This window comes from Bombus fervidus, chromosome 3, assembly GCF_041682495.2.
Source record: "Bombus fervidus isolate BK054 chromosome 3, iyBomFerv1, whole genome shotgun sequence".
Lineage (NCBI taxonomy): Eukaryota > Metazoa > Arthropoda > Insecta > Hymenoptera > Apidae > Bombus > Bombus fervidus.
The window spans coordinates 9,983,694-10,010,515 of NC_091519.1; the positions used below are offsets into that span (position 1 = coordinate 9,983,694).

Consider the following 26,822-nt stretch of genomic DNA (forward strand, 5'->3'; position numbering starts at 1 on the left):
TATATATTAGTATTTTTAGTTTTAGGGTTTTTGTTATTCAATAATTATTCAAATTTTCCTTCAAATATTGCACGTACAAAATTTCGTAGTAACACATTTTTGACCAATAGTATACGAGTGTCTTACGCTATAGCAGAAATAGCTGATTCAGTCATTCATTTGTCTTATTAATTTCTAAAATCAAATAATAAATGTCCTAGCAGGTTATACCTCAACGAAGAGTATTAACAAACCAAACAACTCCGTCATCATCCAGCTTTTTACAATACAAACACCGAAAACACACAAATCCAAATCCATCATTCGCTAATTAAAAAATTAAATACCCTGAAAAAACCTAAAAACAAAAAACGTTCCGTTAGCGATTCAAACCGAAGAAGAAACAGGAAACTCGTTCGCATGCTTATCTTCCATTAAATTCCACCCCTAGCGAAGACCAAACTCATCTACATCTAGCATCCGTTCGTTCGCGTAAAACAAACACAGCTAGAATTACCATAGGTAGGAGATTCCCTGCTGGTGAAATGTTAACAACGATCGCTTTCCAAACAGGTCGAAAATTCATCATCTCGTCAACGTTGAAGCATAGCCGAAAGCCACGTGCAACGTGTATCCGAGGATCCGAGCCCACGCGATGCTTCCGCGAAAAATACAGACAGCGAAGAGGCATCATACCCCTGTGGTCCCTGTCCCCCTGGCCATCCCCGTATCGATTTCTGCCCGATGGAGTATCGCGATACTCGCTCTTTGCCGCGTCTACCCCTTCGCCAACCCATCCAACAACCCCCGCTGCCTGCCTGCCATCGTTGGTCCACCCTCGATCGCCATTCTTTGTGACTCTGGCGGGCAACCCACCACCTCCCGAAGCCTTTTTTTTCTTCTTTCTCTGCTACCCCTCGTGTCCTTCGTCCTCCGACCATTTCCCTTGCACGCGTGTTCCTGCATCACCGTGAACGGACATTAAGCGAAGGTACGTGTCCGCTGGAAAATGGACGACTTTACGGTGGCTACCGTTATTCCGGTAGCTCGCATCTTTCGCACGAAAACGTCACTGTTAGGGGGATGATGAAGGGGGTGTTTGAACGTGCATGGAGTTTTGAAACGTTGCGATGTAGTGGCTGAAGAAAAGTGTTCGAACATTTATCGTTAGACCGAGAATTTCTATGCGAGTTCGCATTTTTTAGAATTTAATTAAGAAACTATAGAACCTCGGGAGAAGGTCGTTTTATCTAACGGCTACCGTGGAGAGCATATTTTATATATTTGTAGAGAATGGTTGGTCGTGTGGTAGTTTAATGACGAGATCACTCGATGTTGAAACCGTCGAATATATTTTAAAATAATTATAAATACAGAGTCAACCGTAGATTGCTTGATACGGGTCGTTAAAAGAATGTTCGCTAAGACGCTCGGTACTAACTGATTCGCTAAAGACTGTGTGTTGATCGCTAATAAAAATCGCTCGAGCCTGAGACTGAAAAACTGGCCACCTTACGATCGTGTTCGTTTATTTATACTGGTCGAAGGGGTATCAGTAAATTTCCATTCGCCTTTGTTTGACGGTTACACGTGGCGGTGATATTGTTTCGGCCGTAGTTGGTTTGTTATTACATTATGTATACCCTAACGATATCAGTACTCCGAGGCAAAACAACAGCGTGGCTCGAATTGTCCTCTAACTCATGTGCCGCCACATATTTTTGCATATTATGTGCATTTTTGCATCTTTCAGTTTTCTACAAATGCGTAAAAATTCATAGTTCTCTTATCTTGGATTACTGTGTGCGTGTGTGCGTGTGTGCGCGCGCGCACGCACGCGCGTGTGTGTAAACTATATACAGTGGCTACAGAAAGTATTTGTTATGGCATTCGCGTACCAACTGATTCGATTCGATATTAAATTTTGTACCAATGTCGATATTAAATTTCATGTTTAATTCTTGTCTTTAATCTCGTAGTAGTTTCATTTGACACTATGGAAATAACATGTAGAATCTGAGAAGAAAAGTCTTTCTTTGGAAAATAAGGATATTTGCTAATACTCTTTGTCAGTATATATCGTGTCACTGTGTATATCGTGCTTACTATGTAGAACATTTTGAAATTTCATTAGCGCTGTAATGCGACACGGCTATGGTGATTTGATTAGTTAAATTTGAAACTAACCTGAAGATATACGTAGGAGTGGCGATATGTTTATTGCAAATGTATATTTAATAGGAAATTAACATACAGTATGAATAACCATATCAAACATATACTAAATATTAAAAATGTTCTCTGAATATTTAGATTTATTAATATAAACGATAGTTGACTATTTAAATACTTTCGTATTATCTGTAAAATGTATACTTGCACTAAATAACTTTGCAGTCTCTATGTACATTTTCATATTTTGAAAATATAATCATGGTAGTCGAGTTTCGTCACAGATTTCTTTCAAACTTACAACCGATAAAACTACGATAATTGAGTTTCGTTACTGTTAACGAGAGTTCACGATGTTTCATATAACACACATAATATATTCGTGAAAGATTTGCATAAGTATTCGAATACGATCGCGAGAAACTGTATATGGGAGAAGCTAGAGCTTTTATTATAAGGAAGCAATTAATTACCAGAACGAACACTGTAAGGAGAAAAGCGTATGGTCAGACGCAAGTTATCTTCGTCATAAGCGTCATCCTCTGACGCTTGATTTAAAAATTCACGTGAACAAAACTTTCCCACATGTTTCTTTACTTTCTCACAAACCCAACCCAAACAGGTTAAAACTTTCAGAACTTTTATCGATAATATAATAGAGTTTTAAAACGATCTACAGTAGAGTATTATACGTTTATTAATATTAACTTTTAAAATTATTTATATTCCATGAAAATATTCCGTGGAATTAAATTTGCACCTTTTTACATGCACATATAACTGTATGACGTTTATTGGCAATAATCATCTTTGTTATAATCAATTATTTACTTTATAAATTCGATCAAACTTTTGATTAAAACCGCCGCGAAATTAAATTTTTAATACCTTCATCATTTTTAACTCGTAACGTTAATTTGAATGAAAGCAGGGAAAAAGCATTGTGAATGAAAATTACGTGCTTGAAGTAGAACGAAGCACGGTTTTTTATTCGTTTGGTTTTGCAACGGCAAGTGTTATAATTATTGGTGCTTCGCATCAATTCTAGTACTTTAGCTTAATTGTTCGTTAATTAACTGCGAGAAATTAATTAATACTTCATTCAGCTCGTTACAAAGTTGTTAATGCGGGCAAGTTATTCGATGTGGATTCTGCTGAAGCAGATCTCCAAACATTAATTCGAGCTTATCGAAATCCTAATTCTTGGGCGGATGAAACCGTTGTTAATTAAGAAACAAGCGCTTTTAGCAAGGAGAATTCTAATTAAAATATTTGTCGCATGATCGGTCTTGTTTAATTCGTTTGTTCTCTTATTTTTCTACTAAAGTATTTGCATTATAAATAATCAAAAAATGTTGGATTTCTATAATTAACGTTACGAGAAAATACTTCCTGGACATTCAATTTTTTATCCCCGTATTTTGCTAATAATATACACAAAGTAAGGATAATTAAAAAAGTTCTAATTTTTATGAATAACAAACTATACATAGATATTATTTATTATGAAATGTTACGTCGAAACAGAAGGCGTTAATTAGGAAACTTCTTACTTTACAAACTGATTATGGGATATTATTTCTGATTTTTTAATTTTCTACTGATGTGTAATTAAGTATAACATCACAAGTATAATGTAAATTAAGTAATTACCTAGTTAAATTTGATTTTCATTTGAAGTTCTTGATTAGTTTTGGCAATATCTTTGTAGAAATATTACGGTGATACTTCGAAAATTGATGTAAGGCGGGCCAAGTTTCTGTTGGAATTGGATTAAACCACACCGGCAGAACAAACAGAGGAAGGAGATGATGGCTGGCTTTGGTCAGACACACTTATCTTCAATCCTAGGCTTTAATTCTTGTTTCAATTTTTTACGTGTATAATACTACAAATTGAAACTTCAAATTGAGACTACCAACGACTTAAAATTCGATTTAATTCCACTATCACACATTTCACCCTAACTTTTTACCATAATTCACCTTCTATAATAACAAACCATTCAACACCTAATCAAACCTCGACCAAACAGTACAACATTAGGTAATCGTAATTAAATGTTATTTGAAATATTATAATTTTTAAATATAAGTAAATATTTTTTAATCCCACTGAACGCACAGAAAAGTTAGGAAAAATCCATCCAAACACTTCATTCTCATCTGAACGAAGCCACCCTATTACCATTAATTACTCAACAAATCCCACTTTGCAGAGCTCTTCGTTACCATCAGGCAGATTAAGAGGAATAAGCAGAAGCAAAATCTCGACGGCGTATACCGACTTGTGCACCGTAATAATTAGCGAACAAGCGATTCGTCAGCATTTTCAGATTCGGCTGATTCGCTGACTTCCGTTCATCCAAAATTAACCGATAAAAGCAATGCTCTTTGCAATCGTTTCTCTTAAATATTTAAAGAATATTCGTTTGGTTTCGATTTTTACCGATATCGAGGACCGGTTGAAATCGCGAATCGTCGTCGTCGTCATCGTCGTATCACCCTGTCGTTTTCTGTCGTTTACTCGTCGATATTTCAACACGGCCTATCTTCGCTGTCCTCTAATGGATAATTTCCACCCCACCCCTGTTGCTGCATCGAAACTTTGTACGAACGAGCGAAAAAACCCGGTCTGATACGCTTGTTGGCATCGACGATTGCCTCGATCAGAAATCAATAGGCCTGTCTAGAGCGTCTCTTCTCAACGCGGGTCTCTCGCGTACGTTACTTGAATTATTGCCATAGTGTGACACGTGATCCCAAGATCCTAGAATCCTTGAGACGAGTATGCGTGTCTTTTCTATGGTGCTGTTTGAGGAATGGGTTTTACCGAGCAGTTTTTCGTTATTAACGTTTTGCAGCGTTGGATATTGTAAAATATTATTGTAATTCAGACAAGGCAAAATATCAATTTTCCAGTTGTCCAGTCGAGTAACATACACAAGCGGGCATGATGCCAAAGAAGTCTTAAAAACCACATTTCAAAGTAGAATACCATCAATGCTCAAATTATAGTTCCCAGACGATCAAGATAATCCGCAAAACGTTAAATTTGGAACTAATCTAAAAATATATGTAGAAACTACAGGGTTCGATTTCTGCCGTTGTAACAAGTTTAAATTCTAACGAAGTAAAAGTAAATTCTAGTGAATTAACTCGAAATCATTACCTTCCCCAATCTTTTCGATCTACTACAGTACAAAACATCGATAGACAAACTTCAAACGCCTTCCCATACCTTTGTAATTATACAAGTGCTCCTTCTTAAAATTCTGAAATACCCTGAACGCACAAACCATCATTTCAAGATTCGTCGAATCCTGCGACCTCTCGGCATCGATAAACCGTCATAAACATCATATCATCGATAAAGTGTCGAGTTTGAAGCTAATATACATATACAACGTACATATATAAATTACAAGACTATATTCCACACTTGTTACAACGAGCTCTAATCTTTTTAACCATCTAGAGTAACAAGAAGTAGATAGACTTTTATGCTTCTAAACTTTAAAGTGTCTTCTCATTGCTTCGCAATTGCTCTGGCAAAAGAGCCAACGAAGTCTTGAGAAAACACATTCCAAAGTAGAATAATATACCCTGCACGCTCAAATCATCATTCCAAGATTCGTCGAATCTTGCATCGTACCGGCATCGATAAACCATAAAATGAGAATCACTGAGCTGTTCGGGCCGGAGTGTTGGCACAGTGCTCGTGATCGATTACTCGTCATCCGCGCGCGATGTCCCGAGTTCGACGCCCACCGCCCGCTGCCAAACCAAACGTACTTCTTTCTCTTTTTTCCACACCCCGCCAACCCCTTCTGCAACCCCTTCTCGCCTATCCTCCTACTCGAGCTCGTTGTCTCCTGCTCTCTTTCCCCTGTTCTATTTCCAACCTACGGGTTCCTCTCTTCGGTCGTTGCATCGATCTCTTCTCTTTCGTTCGCTCCCACCTTTCTCTCCCTCGCGCTCTCTCTCTCTCTCTCTCTCTCTCTTTCGACACACGTAGAAAACGGCCGTTGTATACGATGGACGTTCGCACACTCAGGCTGATCCTTCCTCTTCTGCTTGCCATCGGGACCGCTTCCACCGGAAGGGAATCGTAGGCGTAAAAAAAAAAAAAAAAAAAAAAAGAAGAAGAAGAAGAGAAAGAAGAGAGAGACCAGCCATGCGGGAAGAGTCGATCTTTGCCAAATCAAACTTAAGCCAGCCCCCTCGTCTTCCGTCGCATGCTGGACATTCGGAATATGGTTCGCCGCGTTCAAAGTATCGATCGTAGGTGACTAGACGACCAAACTATGCTCTAGTTTTATCTTCTTTCGATTCCTTCATAGAGGACTCCTTCTTGTCCATGTTGTTGCAGACCAAGGTTCTTTATTGGAGGTTGCTTCGAGTCCGTTGTGTGGATTTCTGGTTTGAATATCGAGAGCTTTGTACGTGGAGATAGCGACGTTTGAACGGATGATGATTTGCAATGAGCAGAGTTATGATTTATCCACGACCTTTTTCGTCTCTTTTTCTTTCTTTCTCTGTTTCGAAGAAGATTTTTTAAAGGTATTTCGCTGTGCGGATTATGGTTGGAATATTTAGAGTTAATTAGATTTGTAGATAATTGAGTGGATGGTGATTTGGAAGAAAGCGACTAAGATACGATCAGGATCACGACATTTTTCGATTTCTTGATAGAGGATTTACGTCTCTCTATTTGAGAGAGGAAGATGCTTTACAGGGATTTGATTTGGTTCGGCGAATTGTGATTTGAATATTGAGAGTTTCGTGGATGAAGATAGGATTGTTTGAATGGATAGTGATTTGAATAAGAAGACCACTAGTCTACGACCATTCTCGATACTTGCGTTTTATCTCCTTTCGATTCTTTGATGGAAAATTTTCTTCTGTTTTTCGCGATAAAGCTTCTTTACAGAGATTTTGTTTGATTTGGAATAAGGTGACACTAGTCTGCGATCATCCACGACATTTTACGATTCCTTGATACAGGAAATTCCTCCTCTATCCGTTTTGCGGAACAAGGTTTTTTTAAAGATACACCGTGCATTTATAGTGGAACAGCAGTAAAACTATAACAAACGAAAAAAAGAACAATACGTATTTCTTTTAATACGATAAATCTCAATCGACGCGTAATCGAAGTTGAGCCGATCAAACGCGTTATTTTTATTCGAGATTAAAAACGCAAATGCATGAAAAACGCGGATGCTTTCAGAGAGTGCGTGTGACGAAGCTTTATCGAAAGCCACGTGCTTCTAGCGCAAACATCCATCTCTGTCCTTAATTAAAATGTAGAGTAACAAACAACGTGTTGAGCAAATAAAACTCAATACGGGAATTAAAAATACGCAAATGATGATCCACCGTGCGTTCTTAATATACATCCACGGCTCTCGTGACTTTCAAATTATTATCATAATCTGGCCGAACGAGCGACTAGCAAGATATTCATTTTCATTAAAAATCATAGTTGTTATACAGCACGATAATGTGCGCGTGAAAATGTTTCCAACGTGATTGAAAGAAAACAGATTTTCTAACTCTACTCTGCTAAATCTTACAATTACTAGAGAAATATAGGAAATATAATTGATGTTTCAGCTTGTAATATTCTTCTATCGTTTTAAATAGGAATATTTGAATCATCCAGTATAGAGACGATACATCGAGAAACGAATGATTTCAAATAATAAACAGGTTTTATCAGGTTTGTCAATTACAAATTTCAATTCTGTTAATATATGTTGATGGACTCATTTATACAATACGGAAATTAATGTTATTGTTTGTATTATTTCAGTATATTAATATTAATTGAAATAATGGTACAATAATAATAGGATGCTAATTATACTAATTAAAGTTAAATAATGAAAATTATTATAGAGTCCTGTATATGTAATTTAGTTCACTGTGATTTTATTTGCTTACAAGAAAAGAAAATATAAATTCGATATTCTATTAAAATTCTGAACGTAGAACTGTTAAACAATATTAATTAATTGTTTAGGATATAAATACTATAATCAAGTTTCACTTTCTTATCACCCTTTGTAAAGATATGAATTTAACAGTTTTCGTCATACAACATTAAATTACATTCTGATTAGTTACTTTTTAATAATAATTAACAACTGTAAAGATTTCGTAAACATTTTATCCTGGGATACTTAGTTACTTCTCGATAATAATTAACTTTTGCAAACATTTCGTAAATATTTTATCCTCGGATACTTTTAGATAACATCGTATACAAAATTCCCCGCTTTACAATTTAGCATCTTAAGCGATATGAAATTTAGAGTACCACTTCAAAATGCAATCTCTCGTTTTCTAAACCGAAAGAGAAACTCAAATCGCAATCACACGTCTTATCTACGCTATTATCAATTTCTCGATAAACCAATCGGTCAACCGTACAAAAGAAACAATGTCGTTCATATAATGTTTTCTTTGTACTCCACGTAAAATGGAATTCAAATTACTCCATACACTTTTGAAAAAGATCACCAGATTGGGTAGGTCATTGTCTTACGTTGCTTCCATATAATAAGAACGCTATCTGTCCATTAATCTAGACACAGTTCAAGCACGGCAACGCGTCCCCTAGGATACACAAACCCTTTTCTTTCCCCCTGCTGGTGGCTATTATCGAGGCGAGAGAGAGAGAGAGAGAGAGAGAGAGAGAGAGAAGAAGAAAGTAGAGAGGCAGAGGTCGTACTATGTTCAGAAACGAGAATAAGCCTAGACACTGGACACGCCAGAACGCTGCCAATTCTCCATTGTCCTTGGCAATCGGCCATTCTACCATTTCACCTGTACTCCTTGTTGGGGTGAACATTTTTTGGAATTACCCAGGTGGAAAATTTTGTTGCAGAACGTTGATTTTTATTCCATTATTAGACAAGACATGTCATTACGTGTACAGAAAAATATATTTCCGGAGGTTTTATTTTGCGAGCTTGATTAACGAGCTTTCATTCTGTTGAATGAAGTATGACGATAAATATGGATCATATAGAGAATAATATTTTTGAAGAGTTTGTGTCGGAAGGTCAATTACAGAATATTGATTTCGATCGATGAATTATTAGGTTGTCCGAAAAGTTTCTTTCGTTTTATGAGGAAATAATAGACGCACAATGTTTTTTGTTTTATATTATTTTGTCGAATTACGTACGATCCATTTTGTTTTGTCGAGATAAACACCGTGACATTTCACAGACTTGCTTTCACGTTTGTATGAAAGTGCACTGTTGTAAAGAACACGTTTGCGAAAGAAAGACACTTTCCGGACAATCTAATATAACGATGAAGCTGAATTAAATATACGGAAGATACCGTTTTTTGGAATTTCATAGCGAAGCACGAATCATTGGATTTTGATTCTGTTGGACAAAGTAATACGATGTATACGGATTATAATATAAAATATTATTTTTCGAGATCTTTTTGCAAGATGAATTAAAGAATTTGTATTCCACTGAGTAAAATATGGCAAAGAATTGTTTCGTAATTTTTGCTAAATTCTGGGATTCTGGAAAATTATTGGAAAATTGTATTTTTACATATCTATTATACTACTCTAACATACTAATCCAACTTCCGGAAATAAAATCATTTTATATCGTTGAAAATAATGGAAACATCGAACCGACATAGATAACCGAATAATCTACATTCCAAAGATAACAGATATGAAAATAAATATTTTTAAAAATGTACAACATACACGATATAAGTTTCTATAAATTATAACTCGCAATTGTAAGAAATCAGTTTACAGTAACACAATGTACAAGAAATATAAGTTGAACGATAAAGTTTAAAAAAGTGACTACTCACCGGTCAGAAGGAGTAATGCCACGGTCGAGTCCATTCCCAAAGCCGAAACTCTTTGAAACGCAATCAATTCAACGCATTCTCGGAACATTCCTGTAACAAGAATTACCAGGTGGTTAGGGAACGAAGCAAAAAGCTGGGATCATAGGGTGGCAAGTAGTTTGGAACAGTGTACGTTTTGCTATGATGGATTTTGGGAGTTTCTTGCGGGCGTCGGAGACCGGACGGAAATGGCTTTCCAAGCGATTAATTAGGATAGAAGGTTCCAACGGATTGGTCGGTGATGTATCGATGTTTGAGCGGTAAATACGTTTACTACCCGCATTTATTCGATAAATTTCGCTCGAGAGGTCGTCAAAGTCTATATTAGGATATTATATATAATTCTATACCATGAGATATATATTAGGAATATTATTGTTGAGAATTTTCGATCTTAATAGCCGAAATACTGGTATAGGAATACTAAATTTACACTTAGAATTTATATTAGAATAATTATATATTTATTTGATAAACGATTTCAAAGATATTCATCGATACACACTTGCACGCGTCTCAGCACTTTCTTCCATATCCGACTATTAACTGACTGAACAGTTTACGTTAGTTTACATTCCGCGCACACACATACTTGCACACACTGATATTTACATACAAGTATTACTACTACGCAGCTAACCTAGTCTAGAACATAAAATTATACATATCTCAATAATTATATATAACGCTTTATGTAACTTTATGTATTTATTTATATCTAAAGGATGCGTTTGTCATAGAAGAAAATTAACTTCACCAGAGAAGGTGAAAAAATTTATCCTATTCCTATTTTTTCCTACTTATTTATTTATCTATTTTTTATTTATTTATTTTCTATTTTCATTTATCCTGTTTCATAATTTAAAATTGCTTCTGTTTAGAAAAACATTATCCTTTTATCAGCAGGTATTTTTTACCTCCGAATTAAATCGGACATAAGAATCCAAAGGGATATTTAAAAAATTCATTTTACAATATTTATCTTAATTTGAAACAACTTTCATTTCATACGAGCAAAATCAACTTCGGCCAAGTACAAGTTGATCCTACCAAATTTGTCATAATTCTGTTCAAAATAATGAAACTGTTTCCTAGCACGGTATTAAACAACTTTCGTTCATAAAATCAACTTAATCCATGTAACACAGAATCGAGTCAAACTTCGAAACGACATTCGCTGCAAAACCTACCGTGGTACGAAGCAATTCTCATTCATAAGATCAACTTCGCCTAGAAATGCAAAATTGAAGCAACTTTTTTGTGAGATTTCATAGGTTTAGCAAAAGATATTTTGCCAGCCTATCTTATAAAATCGTTTATATTAATACAACTTATGGGCTGTAATTAAAACTTTGTTAACGTACTTAGAACAGAACAGAGCTTCGTTAAAAATCTAGAAAATTACGAATCTTTTATTATTCCTCTTTGTTTTTTCCCACTATACAGTGTAAACAACGATTCGATCGATTAAACTGAAGCTATTGGAACGTCCTGATCTTAAAGATCATTCATATTAATAAGGCTTAAAGATCCATAAAGTAACGTTTCACTGAAAAATCGTTACCACATCTAAACGCGAATCACAGTTGCAGATTTGTTATGGTCAACCTCTCTTTTGTATTATTCTAAAGCGAAAATTAGGTTTCTATACTTTAAGGTCATTCTTGTTGATACAATTCAAAAATCGTGTTGTAGCGTGAGACTTCTCAAAATGTCGTTAAAAAAATTAAGAAATAAATCGCACTTGCAAATGTTTTACCGTCACTCTCGCTCGTTCTATTGGGTTGGCAACTAAATGATCGCGGATTTTGTCATTACCACCTAATGCCCAATATTACGTATCACGAGTTAGGTTTGTATGTTTCGTATTGCAGTCATTCGTATTGACGTAATTAGAAAATTTCTCAAAAAGGAGTGTCGAAGAGGATCGGACATTTGCGAATCTTTTATCTTCGTCATCCTAATTTCACGTCATTTTACGGGGTTAGTTGGACGAGTTTTGCGAGAGCTTTAACGACGGAGACAGTTGGAGAATCAGAGGGCGAATTAGCATGCTGCCTACGCATCTGTTGACCATTAATCAATTAGCGCGATTCCACGAGCATGCAGGCGGTGTAACGACTGTCCAAGCGATAGAGTGTCCCCGTGGCGTAAAATTTCAGTTAAATGGCGCACGCTCGTACTACGCGCGTGTTAAATGATCACGTCGAAAACCGCGGCGAGAGTAAAGTTTAATAACGCGACAGAAACGGCCATCGTCAAACCGTACCGGCCAGACCATGGTGGCCGTACGAAATTATTCGCTTTATGGTGCAATGGTGTATTGTGGTTGTTCATGGTGAAGGATAACGCGCAATGTTTTCGGGAATTTGGTTGGGTTATTGGACGTGAAATGCCGGTGAATGGGCATCGTTGGTGAGGATTATGAGGTGTGCTGTATAAATGGAACGAAAGCAGGTGTCGAAGATAAATGTGATTTTTGCTAGATTTTTTTAATGAACCATTATAAAAGAAAATGGTAAAATTGAAATAATATTGATACGCAAGATATACATATAAGAGATAGGAACCGGAAGATCAGCTTCATCTTTCTATCAGTTCCACTATTTCATTGTCGAAATATATGACTAACGCCCAATTTGCAACAAGATAAATGAGCGTATGACGTACGTTGAATAAATCGTATGAAAGCGCGTGTCGGATATAAATGTGATTTTTTTCAGGTTTCTTTAATTAATCGTTTCATAAAATATGCTAAATATTGGTACGAGTCTCTTAGAAGCCACAAAAATCAATTCTCTATTTTTTTATAAGTTTCACAATTTTACTGCCGAGGTATATAATTAACGTTCGACTGTTAAAAAATAAATAATTCATTTCAATAATTTTGCTTATCGAAGAAACATGGCATAAATAGTAGTGGCAGCACCTAGACTCGAGAATCAACGTTAGTAATCGATAATTAGAATCTAAATCTTAATAAATTCGATATCCTGTTATGTCGTTTTTAAAAAAGTAAAACTACCTTCCGCCTTCATTTCTCTTAACAAAGTAGAATCATTTTATCATTCTACGCAGAATTAATATTCATATGGCAACGAAAGTACTTAAGAAAATTCTACGATTTCCAATCCTTCGTATAATTCTTCCTAAAAATATTGTTAAAAATATTCACCTCTTTGTAATATATTTCCTATTACAGTTAACCAATAAATAATTCTTACCCGTGTCACAATCCGATAAAGCTATTAAACGTATTCTACATCTGTTAATTCTATAAAATTCTATAAAGACGTTGCTTTGAAAAGTAACATGATGTATAAGTGAAGGAATTTCTGTTCAAGATTCCTCGAATGTCCAACGTTGGAATTGAAACGTATTAGGCTGAACTTGGGTACACGTATAAACCGGTCGATAAGCGATAAGATTGATGATGGCGTGGTTAAGATATTCATTTATTTCTGAAGAGTGACACGCTATTTTTCAGGACGCTCTTCGACGAGCGTAATACATTTATCTTAATATTTCATGCTGTCCAGGGAGCCGAAAACGTGTGCGTGTGTATATATAGAAACGAATGTAACTGCGAACGTTGGAAATAGAAAGAATTACACGACGTATTTTATTTTTTACCATTCACATTTTATTCTATTCTAACTCTAAGGGATAACGGTAATTGTAGCTTTCCATTTATATTATACTCTTTTTATTCTTCGTATAAAGCTTTTATTTAATATTCAAGGGTCGAAGATATTGTGATATATGGTAAATGGTAATATATGATATAAGAAATATTTCATCCTCTGTGTATAAATTGAATTTTAAATTTCAAGGCGATTCATCTCCCTATCAACTTTGGAATAAATCATCGTATTCAAATTCTCTTCTCTTTCTTTCCTTTTCTCTTATGCAAGAGGTCTAAAGTAGGTATGGCTAGATATTATAAATAAAAGGGAGGAACAGATTTTTTTATATCGACATATTATTGAAAATGACAACGTGAGTTCGTGCTTGCCCTCCATATGCACAAAACACAGTAACTAGAAGACTGTTCTAGATACAATCGATAGACTCAATCGATAGTTTTAAGATGTTCTCTTGTTTCTCTTTTCCCATAGTCCATGTAAGTGTGTGCAATAAAGGTTTTTCGGTTCAGAACGGTGTGATAGATTTATCCATACAATATAATAATAACTATTGTGATCTTATCTTTGAGTATAGAAATAACAACACATATAAAGAACTTTTCCTTTCTGTCTAGGATATTCCCACTATCAAAATATAGACAAAATTGAAATCAAATATGAAACTACTTTGCAAAGTGTTTCAACTAACCCTTCATTCCTTCAAGATTATATTTTATTCATTTTTTGATAATTCTCCCAAAGGATAGTCAATTCTTCGCTTTCTCAAGACCTTTCGATAAAACATCAGGAAATAAACATTACCAATATCCTCTATCCTTCGATTCTATCTTTTTATTCTAATTTTCTGCTATTTTATACTCATTTATCAACATGCTACTCTTTATCTCACAATTCTTCATTCTTTACTAATCCACCCTTATTCTTATCATCCTTCGAATCATCCTTCGACATTCCCCAACACAGAAATTAAATTAACAGAATATGATCGTAATATTAATTGCTTACTACTAACTCATGCTACTCTTTATCTCACAATTCTTCATTCTTTACTTATCCACCCTTATTCTTATCATCCTTCGAATCATCCTTCGTCATTCCCCAACACAGAAATTAAATTAACAGAACATGATCGTAATATTAATTGCTTACTACTAACTCATGCTACTCTTTATCTCACAATTCTTCATTCTTTACTTATCCACCCTTATTCTTATCATCCTTCGAATCATCCTTCGACATTCCCCAACACAGAAATTAAATTAACAGAACATGATCGTAATATTAATTGCTTACTACTAACTCATGCTACTCTTTATCTCACAATTCTTCATTCTTTACTTATCCACCCTTATTCTTATCATCCTTCGACATTCCCCAACACAGAAATTAAATTAACAGAACATGATCGTAATATTAATTGCTTACTACTAACTTATGCTACCAATAATTACTATGATTAGATCTTATTAAATAATTAATTAATTTTTCACATCATTTTCAAAGCGTTCGAGAAACAAGAGAAGAAAATTACAATCAAAAATACTATTCCCTATCCTTCAACTTTGTCTTTCACCTCTATCCATCCTCTCTACTCGTCTTCCATCATCCGTGAAAAAATACGCGTACCACCAAACTCCTAGTTCCTCGATTTCTTTTTCGTATAGCAGACTAAAACTCCAAGTATCCAGAGTCGCACGTACTCTGCACCGCGGTATAACTTCAAAAAGGCCACGTACGCTGCTGTAGTTGGTTGATCCCAGCGGAACGACGACGACGTCCGGGTTATGGTCGCGTGGGGGTTTACGGGGGTTGTAGGTTGGGTGGTTGGCTTTAGAAGCACATTTCGTTGACCGGACAGAAAAGCACGGGAATAGTTCAGTAGGGATGGTGCGGTTGTACTGGTGTCCGGAAGCGCGACGACGGTCATTTTTCACGGCACGGACGTCCGTTTCTGGTCCACGATCACCGCGAAATACAAACAAAAATGGGGCAGGAAATATGCAGAGAATGAATAGTGGATTCAACTGACTTGTTTTCCGCGTATAGTAACTTTTCTCTTGTTTCTTTCTTTTCTTGCATCTTTAAGAGGTTAATGAGTAACGAGAAGAATAACGTTGTTTGTTAAGAGGTGCATAATTGTGCGTACGTACTTCGCGGTCACGTGTTATGTAAATTTGCTGGTTTCTTAATGGCACGTTCTTTTATCTTGCTTTTAATTATCGTGATTTTCCGTTCTATGCGTAAATTTAATTTTAACATTATAATCGAGAAGGATATTATCGATGGTTGCTCTTCTGATTACATGAACCGTTTTTCTCTTTTTAAATGAAATTTTCATTTTAATTCTTATAATTTTTGGTTGTATTATAAATACTAAGAAAAAGAGATTTGTTCTGATACTCAATTTTACCATTGCCATTGGATGTCTAGTTTCCTAGATTACTTGACACTTTCTACCACAACACTGTGTTATATCAGTTAACTTATTAATGCAACATTCGATGTATATTTATTTACAATTTTTTGCAATTAAAAGTACGCATATGCTGGAATGTCTACAATTTTCAGCTAGAATCCGGTAATGAAATAAAAATTGAATCTTTAGGAAACTACAAGAAATTGTTTAATAACTTCTGATTGTATTATAAATACTAAGAAAAAGAGATTTGTTCTGATACTCAATTTTACCATTGCCATTGGATGTGTAGCTTCCTACATTACTTGACACTTTCTACCACAACACTGTGTTATATGAGTTAACTTATTGATGCAACATTCGATGTATATTTATTTACAATTTTTTGCAATTAAAAGTACGCATATGCTGGAATGTCTACAATTTTTAGCCAGTCTGGTAATGAAATAAAAATTCAATCTTTAGGAAACAACAAGATATGGTTTAATAAAAGAAATTATTCGACTTAATCCCACGATCGTTCACACTTATAAACGTACACTAATATACTTACGTACTTACACTTTATAAAATAAATTCCAAACAGATCATTTTATATATTACGTTCTATTAAACGTTTCTGTTAATCTTCGCGTATGTAGGTAAAACCTAAAGCTTGAAGAAAATAATAAAAGATAACTAAACAGCTAGTCCTTGATATAACTTAAAAAGGTACTCGACATGAAATAAATTGACAAAAACGAAATACTCTGATAGTTGTTGCCAGTGGGTGACTTAGCAACCAACGACAAATATCGTCTCGGTTCTCTCCCCTGTCGATCGTATTTTTTCCTGGTTTATGGTGCGTACACAAGAATTTACTGTTAAGGTCTCTTAGGGTCTCTTTTTCTTGCACAGCCGAATAGCGACCAGCTTGACTAAAGTAAGCCCAAAAAGGATGATTTATGATCCGACACGGTTCCTTTCCAAGCTTTTCAAGGAAATCGACCCCTGCGATCGCAACGTATCATGTGATATGAGAATGGCGCGGGCGAAAAGAATTTAAGCTCAACCGTTTGATAGGAAGTAGATAGTTGGAAATTGTCCCGAGATGAAAATTTTCGAGAATATTTTGCTAGGAAGCTTGCGACGGAGAAAAATGGAAAATCTTCAATGTTTGTGGTTAGGATAGTTACTTTTTACGGTCTGCTGAGAATATAGAATATGGTTAGAATATGGTTAGGATATGGAACATTTATCAAATCAACAGACACGTGGAACGAGATCCAGATATAAGCAAAACCGTAGCTAATGACCGTGTTGTCGATGCGACGTTGAAGAATAAAAGAAGAAAAAGAAGAAGAAGAAGAATATTGTACAGAAAATATTTCCTTGCGAAAAATTATTACATAAAACTCAACTCTTCACTCGAGAATAAAGCGATATATATTCTACATATTATAAGCGTTAAAAAAGTTTATAACTTTCACTTCTTCCATTTATCGTTCGATATACAAATTACGCTCAACATACTAACACGTTCATCGCCCAACGTGATTCGGCTGTTTCCTGCGAGGCCCAAATCCGACCGCCGGTACGCAGAATGCAAATAGAGCGACAAACAGAAATTCATTGTTTATCGCTTTCGATTCATTGTAAAGAAATGAATTTATTCCTGAATTCCATCCATTTATTTCTGAAATGGAGAAAGCGATAAGCTTTCCAGTTAGAGTATTCCGAGGGATTTCATGGCAGATATCTCAGATCTTTCATTTAGTCGAGAAGCATACTTGTGAGACGTACATCAGTGATTTTGTCATCCTCAAAATGTTCAGTAAACAGCGTGAAAATATATTTGAAAGTGAGGAGAGTAGTGATGACGGAGTCTATAACTATTGTTCGAAGTGCCCAAAATCACCCCAAATGTGTTTGGAATGTTTTAACGAATACCATGCGATATAGAATAATGTAATATATTATCCAGAATATAAATTAATAAAAAGTATGGTATAATGTCTTTTTAATATTTTTATGTTGTATATCCTATATATAATATCGTATATTTAATTAACTCGAACAAGAAGAGCGTCACCATACTTTGGTGATGGGATCCCCACGGAAGTATACTCGTCGCATAGATATGTGCAACGTGGCGACGAACGTGTTAATACTGTACAGGATAATGGTATTTCACATACAATAAGCTTGTTATTAACTTGAAATACAATCATAATTACTAATGTTACACAATTAGAAATGGAATTAGACCATTTATTAGCAATATTTTTAATTTTTCGCCGCCTCTCGAGAAGGTTGCAATATAATTAGTATACTGTTTAGTAACTAAATGGGTAATCTAACCGCTGTTGCATATGCGCGTAGATAAAATACAAATAAAATAGAAATTATGTCATACTTTTTAGCGCTTTTCGAAGTCAGTAATATTTTTTTGGCAGAAAATCTTTTATTTCGCATTTCGGCAGCTTTTGACGCGACCAACACGAAAATTCGAGGACGAGGAATCATCAGGATCGTTGCTCATTCGACCCCAAACCGCAACGTTGCGATTTTTTGCAATTTAAATGCAATAACAACGAAGCATTTTCATGGAGGACAATTTCATGGAGAAAGAGTTCCCGTTACAACATCCTCTCCAGTTCGGTTAGCTTTGCAATTTACGTTGCATGTAGCTGCGAATACAAATTGGTTTGATCGATACACCGAGCCAATGGATCACTGTCGAGTTTTAGAACTCTCGTTCATTTGTTGTAAAGAAATGTGTCGTTGTTGCATCGTTGTCGTATCGTTCGTGCGGTGAAAAGATATATCGGAAAAATTGACGTTTCATTGTACAAGCTTTTATGAGTGTCAAGCATAAAAGATATGTGGTGCACGAGAATTATTAAAATGGATTGTTCTTTCCCTTGTTTCTATTATACTGATTTATCGCGAATTCCATTTACAAATTTTTTATTTTATGAAATACTTCACGTTCCTGTTAATCATACACTGAATTCGTTACATTGATATAGTCATGACTATTCGTGCGATTAATATTTTAAGCAGCAGTGGAATTTTTGTCAACTCCCGACGTGTTACTATATCTTCCAAAATTCTGTTCCAAGTACCGAACGAAGATTTTAGCTACAAAGCGGAATACCAACTCTTAAACGTAATTTTTAATACAGTGCAAATTAAAGACGCAAATAAATAAAAAGAATCCTACAAATAAAATTTCCATCGTTACAATCAAATTACCAATCATTAAATACAAAGTGTACCAAAGACTTGAGCAATTACCTACTCACAAACTAAAAAATAATTTCACAGAAGAAAATCCCCTCTCACATATATACAATCATCGTTCAATTAACAAGTAAATGGCCAAACAAAACATCGACGTTTCCCCGGCCCAATTTCACGCCTGCATACAGAGCGAATAACCAAAGAACCCCCATAGAATCGCGCCAAGTCGCATTCAATCCCTCGATTCGAGAGCTGCTGCTTGTACCCTGCGTAACCATTAAACCACCCTTTCCTCGTTCGCTCGCTATCTTCCTACAGAGAGACGCATCTCGAAAACACACACAAAACGGGAAAGGGAAGAAGAAAAATATTCCACGTAAACCAGGAAACGGTAGTTACGTTGAAACGATAGCGCGTAGCGTACAGAGAAAATACGAGAGGAAGATGGATAGGACAGAAAAAAAAATTATTAAAGGTCTCGACGACGACGTCGACGACGTTGGAACATTGCTACAACCGGGATCAACCGTTTCAGTATCGCATGAATGCATTATTCGCCTGAAACGCGCTCACCGCGGTGAGTAACCATAGACACGCGTGCAGAGCCTCGACAGATTTCGTTCGATCATGCGACCGAGGGAAAAAAGGTTTTTTCAACCTCCCTTGCCCCGCCGGGGGTTGTCACTTTGCGCTGACGTTTGATGCTTTTACTCTGGCGTCTCTCTCGCTTTCGTTTCTTCTGCCGTTTCTCCCTTTCGTTTTTCAAAGCTTTTTGCATCGGTGAAAAGAAGCCAGGAACCGGGCACGGGAAACACCGACGACGACGACACGATTTCCTCTGGCCGTCGTCGTCGTCGGTGGTTTTTACGCTATACACGCGTCGAGAGCATCGCGAGCGTAACTCGCCTATACGGCGAATGGCTATACGTTCGTTACAACGAACTGCATGGAAAAGGGAGATTTTTTCGTTGATATTCGATTCGTCACGAGAAAGGAAGCCTTTCAGGGGTTGTTTCTTTTCTCTTTTTCTTCTGCCAGTCTCATGGCAGTGGTTCGAGTCGAGTGGTTGAAAGGGAACGTCGATGGATAGCTTGGTTTGATCACGTTAGAGACGGTTTGACGACGTCCTTTCGCCGACTTTCGGAGTTTTCAAAGGTTCATTGGTCGCTTGATAGAGTTTCGCAGCGAGAAATTCGTACGATTTGGGATTTGAAGCTTTCTGCAGCATGGTATCGTGATGTTATAAAATTGGAAACTTCAGTCAAATGGAACCCGTTTCATATCTCTTTCCAAGCAATACGAATTAATTTTCCACTTTTATAATTGTCGACGATTGATCACGATCGTTCGAGTATTCGCTAATCGATGACAAATATTTGCGTACTCTATCAATTGGAATTTTAACTTGAATCTTCGAAAGATTGGAAAGATCTCTTATGCAATTGCAGCGACTGATAAACGATAATCTGTTCCGCATTAACGAAATCGGACGAACTATTGCATTTGGTAGCATCAATGTTAAAGACATCGTCGTTTTTGCTCTTAGATCATTTTTCATAACAAATTAATTATCAGAATCAGTTCCAAGAATTCCTGGATTCTGATGATTCTTATAGATTTACACTATTGGAGCTATCTAGAAATAAACTACGTAATTAATCACCGATGACGTATACACTGAGATTATTTAATTTTCTATTAAGATACATGGAATAATCACGTAAAGATCAGCTTCATCAAATAACTGATATTTTTGAAAATCCACATACACGAAGTTTCGTTTAAAAAAACATTTCATATACACCCACCTGATACTACCTCCTATGCCACCCTAAATCATAAGAAACACAGTACTGTTATATCGTAGATAGTTCGTCTAAGAAATATCGGGTGAACCATAAACAATGTTGCGAAAAAGCCTAAGTGCTGACAGGCCAAAAGGGCCTGGAAACTTCAATGGACCAAGCGGCCCATCAATGTGTCGTCGATCCTTCGGTCGAATAGTTACGCGGGAAAAAGCCCTACGTTATTATGTCCGTGGATGGTTGCGAAATGCGTAAGTGGTGAGGCTATGAGAAAGGACAAAGGGATGCTTAACCTTTTCGCTTCGGGCGCCGCATATAGGCGGTGACCACGCGATGACTCCTGGGTCCGGCACCCCATATATCTGACATCCAAATGATGCATATACAAGTGCTATCTGTAGTCAATAATATATTTTTTTGTTATCGACAGAACATCTTCTGTTGATTTTATTGACATATTAGATTAATCACTTCTTAAAGTTACTCATTGTTGAAACAACATCAAAACGTTTCACGCAATATATTTCAAACATCCAAACGATCGTATACTGTTTCATGCTAAAAAATCTATTAAATCCATTGACAGTGAAACGATATTTCATATATGGTTCGCACAAGAATTATTGTTATTTAAGACTTAGGGAAACGTATATACAGCAACCACGCACACTGTGCGTATTTCTGGTGCGCGGTTCCGTTCAGTGACAGTACTTCGGCGGACTGGACTGCCGCAGCGAAAGGGTTAAGGGAGAAAGACGAATTAACAGTAAGTGGAGAAGTCCGAGAGTGAGGTCAACGTTGTGAGAGACTGTTGTTAACTTTGTCAAGGAGGGTGATCCGCGTAAAAGAGAGCGTTGGAACCGTGATGACGAGAGTTGTAAATTAACTATTTAGTTGTCTTAGTTATGGCACATTATTGTATTTAGTTCACGTTAAATAACCATCGTTTCTTGTTTAATCTATTCTAAATAAATAAAAAAAATCCTACAGTACCTTAATTTTCTCGACACGTTCGATACTCCTTTACGTAAATACTTCTTCACCCACACGACAAAGAATTCTCGTCGTATCCTGAAAATTACATGTCTCGATGCATTTCGCGGCGGCTTTCGCTTAAGGATACCCTCCGGTAATGGAAACCATTATTACGGCGAATATCGAAAGGATTTTGCGGGTAAGCGGGCAAAGGGAAGGGGGAGGGGCGGAACAGGATCGGGTTTAATCGGTGGAAAATCTACTTTGCCAGAAAATTACGATATTGAATTCGTTGGCACTTTAACAAGTCCCCCACGGGCCGAGTCTTCGCTGCGATCGATCGATCACAGAAACTCGGCCCCGCTTTTGTCCGCCGCCGCGATACGTCTAAATCGCTTATCCGAACGTCTCTGCGTTCTCTCACCTGTTGAATACCAAAGAAAGTTCGCTCGGCGGGCGCGTCGATACGCCACCGCGCTCAGGAATAACGAGAAAAGGGTCTCGCAGTTGGTTGCGCGCGAATAATAGGTCAAAACCGGTCACGTGCCGACCTTTTCCTTCCTTTCGTTCGTTCGAACGATCCCTTTCTCTTTCTTCCATTTTCTTTTTTTTTTCTTTCTTTTTTTTTTTTGTAGAATGCGTTGACGCGTTCTGATGTTTCGTTTCATGTCTCGCTTTAGAGGAATCTTCAACTTTGCGTACAGTGGCTGACGAATGAAAGTATTTGAACGCTTGACCGTAGAAAACTTGTATGCATATATCGTGTGCGTTATATGAAACATTTTGAAATTTTTATTGTAATATTATAATAGTATTGTAACGAGACGTGACTCGTGATTATGTCAATTAAGTTTGGAAACGATTTGGAAATGTAAGTGGAAGTTAGGAAGGATTTATTGCGAATGTATATTTAGTAGAAAATTAGTACAATGAAAGAATAACTAATTAAACTCGTGAAAATGTTTGAACAATTATCATAGGAAATTTGTATATTCGTTTTATATATATCATATCAAACACGAAATTTGAAATTTTGTTAGTATTACAATGAGACACAACTGTAGTGGTTACATTGTTAATATTGATAACCAATCTGAAAATGTATGTAAAAGTTACAAGAGATTTATTCCAAATATATAGTTGGTAAAAATGTAATATATGTATAGTCTGGACAATTATGTTAAACATATAATGAGCTAAAAATAGTTCCAATAAACATTAAGGCGAACTGATATACTGAATAATTAATTCTTTATAAATTATTATATTTAGATACATAATATATATATTTATTTATAAAGAATTTATAAAGAATTAATATATATATATATATATTGTTCATAAATACCTTTATGATCTCTGTGAAGAATCACCTACACTAAACATCTTGAAACTTCTATGTACATTTTCAAATTTGTTTCAAATTTTACCAATGTAATCACGATAGTCCATTTACGTTACAGTGCTAATGAAACTTTTAAGTGTTTCGTACAGGACTCATATTAAGAACACAAGACAAAATATAACATGTATTTAAAAAATACCTACAAGTTATAAGAATAATTTCGTACAAGACTCATATTAAGAATACAAGGCAAAATATAATTTGTATTCGCAAGAAATGCCTACAAGTTATAAAAATAATTTCGTATCAGACTCATATTAAGAATACAAGGCAAAATATAATTTGTATTCGCAAGAAATGCCTACAAGTTGTAAGAATAATTTCGTATCAGACTCATATTAAGAACACAAGACAAAGTATAATTTGTATTCACAAGAAATCTCTACAAGTTATAAGAATAATTTCGTACAGGACTCATATTAAGCACACAAGGCAAAATACAATATGTATTTAAAAAATTCCTACAAGTTATAAGAATAATTTCGTACAGGACTCATATTAAGAACACAAGACAAAGTATAATTTGTATTCACAAGAAATCTCTACAAGTTATAAAAATAATTTCGTCTTAGACTCATATTAAGAACACAAGACAAAGTATAATTTGTATTCACAAAAAATGCCTACAAGTTATAAGAATAATTTTGTACAAGACTCACATTAAGAACACAAGGCAAAATATAATTTGTATTCACAAGAAATGCCTACAAGTTATAAAAATAATTTCGTATGAGATTCATATTAAGAATACAAGGCAAAATATAATTTGTATTCACAAGAAATGCCTACAAGTTGTAAGAATAATTTCGTATCAGACTCATATTAAGAACACAAGGCAAAATATAATTTGTATTCACAAGAAATGCCCACAAGTTCTAAGAACAATTTCGTAAATAACTGTATGCATGAGAAAATGCGAAGTTCATCTGTTGTTTCAAAATACTTGAAAAAAATATGTAAGAGCTGTATGAGCAGAATGTCATAAACGTACGGAGATACGCAGAAGAAATCGGGAAACGTAGCGTTTGTTTTGATGGTACGACAAGGCACCGATAACAGACGACAGAAATCAAGGGCAGAACTTTCATTAAGCGAAGGAATATACTTTTTACTGTACTTTTTCCAATGAAATTTAATAAAATGTCATGCTAATTAAATATTTACTTTCAAACATTTTTCGCAACGCAGATGTTGACTCTTTGAAGCTAACACATGTTTATGAATCGAAACTACACAACAAATCGTATAACAAATTATACAAAAATATTCGACACAGAATGGTTTGTACTTTCCATTTATACGTTTTCTTTTTCAGCAAACGTACAACCGTACGACAACGAAAATGTAATAAACGCGTTACAATATGAATGCAATATGAACACGAGATATGAATTTATATAAAAGGAAAATAATTTCATATAATAAATAAAATAATAAATATAATGAATAAAATCTCAATATTAAGAGGTTAAAACGTTCTTCCTAGCGCACTTTGCACAATAACACCGGTATAATTCACAAAATGTCTAAAAAATTTGACTTTTATGAATTTATTACAGCAACGCGTCAACTATTTTTTAACTGACTTACTTACACTCAGAAAAACTCTAAAATCTTTTACAAAGTCGTCTAAAGTAGAAAGAAATCTTACGTGTAATTCCCTATGTTCGAGTCAATTTTGAAAAAAAAAAAAGCAAAAACGTACTTGTATCGGTCGTTTCTCCACAGAACTTCTCACTTAACGTAAAACAAAAGGGAACTTTTACCAACCTTCCACATCGGTCCATAGCGGCCTTCGGTGTTTTTCCACGACCTCCACGATGAAACGCACCAAAGTTGCTCCATTATCACGAAAAACACGTTTACTTCACTATCGAGAAGACCGGTAACTAATCGAAAGTTTCGCGATACGACCAGCTCCGTACGGCTTAACGCGATTAACTGAAGAAAGAAAGGGGCGAACGTGAAAGGTCACGGTTGTTTAGCCGGCCGAACTTGTCTAAATGCAAACACAATAAGCCTCCGGTGAGGGCGCGAGTCACGTAACGTCGCGTAAACAAGCTGTAACGCCGACAGCGACTCATTATGAAATCCAATAACGCGAGTTAAGACATCGTTACGCGACACAAAGCAAACGAAACTGTCCTCGACTCGTTACCTGGGCCCGACTAATCGCGACTAAGCTTGAAAATCGATCACAATTGACGCTTGGCGAAAGGTCGTGGAGGGGATGTCGTAATTCTCTGCCGATGATTCGACTGTGGATTTTCATGGATTTTTATATCCTTGCGAAATATTTCTGTTGTTACGACTGAACGTATACATTATATGCGAATGTATAGTTATATTATGCAAATGGAATTTAGATAGAAAATTATTTTATATTGTTATGCTTTTGCATACACATTATAAGCATTTTTCACATTTTTGCACTCGCAGATTTCACATAAGCTTATAAAAAATGTACGTTCTAATTATAACAAATACTCTATTTTGGATATTATATATATATATATATATATGCATTTGTGTAGATCGTGTGCAATTTTGAACCACCAAATTTTCCATAAATACATAACAATAAACAATCTTGGACACTAATGAAACATAATGTTTCCTTATGAATTAAAAGTTTTTTTTTTAGTTTGATAAATATACAGCGTCTTACGGTTCTTTGATCCAACTTTATTAATTTGTTCTGTAGCAGGCTTGACCATTAGTTAAATAAAATATTGGACATATAATGACCAAAGCAATACAAAATACCTTATTTTTACTAGATATTATATTGAAATAATTATGTTTCCTACAAATTATTTCATTATTTAATAATATTAGATATTTAATACATATCATTAAAAACGATGAAACAGTGAGGAACCAAGTCGAACGTAAATTTATTCATAATAATTCGTCAACAAAGTAAATCGTACAATGTGAACGTATACTTTAAGAATTAAGTAGAAAATGCCGTAATGATCAGACACTTGTGACCAACTGCATACGTTACAACCTAATGGAAAACGAGAATAGATTGCTAATAACCATAATCGTTAGTATTAACATCCTCTATCAAGATGTTTACTGTATTCTTATTATAACTTTTCAATAAAACGTTAATATAGTAGTATTGGGTCGTCCGAAAAGTTTCTTTCGTTTTATAAGGAAATAATGGATGCACAATATTTTCCGATTTATATTATTTTATCGAATTGCGTATGATCCATTTTGTTCTATCAAACTAAAGATCACAACGTTAGACAGTTGTTAAAAATTAGTTAAAAGTAGTAAGTAGTT

The 26,822-nt window shown here is 35.5% G+C and overlaps 2 protein-coding genes across 2 annotated transcripts in view; one reads left to right on the plus strand and one right to left on the minus strand.

Annotated features, from left to right (window-relative positions):
* Positions 1–26,822, minus strand: part of Dscam3 (Down syndrome cell adhesion molecule 3) — a 317,202-nt gene that overhangs the window by 144,897 nt on the left and 145,483 nt on the right. Inside the window, exon 3 of the mRNA XM_072000043.1 lies at positions 10,014–10,103. Within this exon, the coding sequence (XP_071856144.1) occupies positions 10,014–10,101 (88 nt within the window). The 5' untranslated portion in view covers positions 10,102–10,103. The remainder of the gene's footprint in view (positions 1–10,013; positions 10,104–26,822) is intronic.
* LOC139985564 (clavesin-2) overlaps positions 1–26,822 on the plus strand; it is a 347,454-nt gene that overhangs the window by 116,628 nt on the left and 204,004 nt on the right. The gene's annotated exons all lie outside the window — the stretch shown is intronic.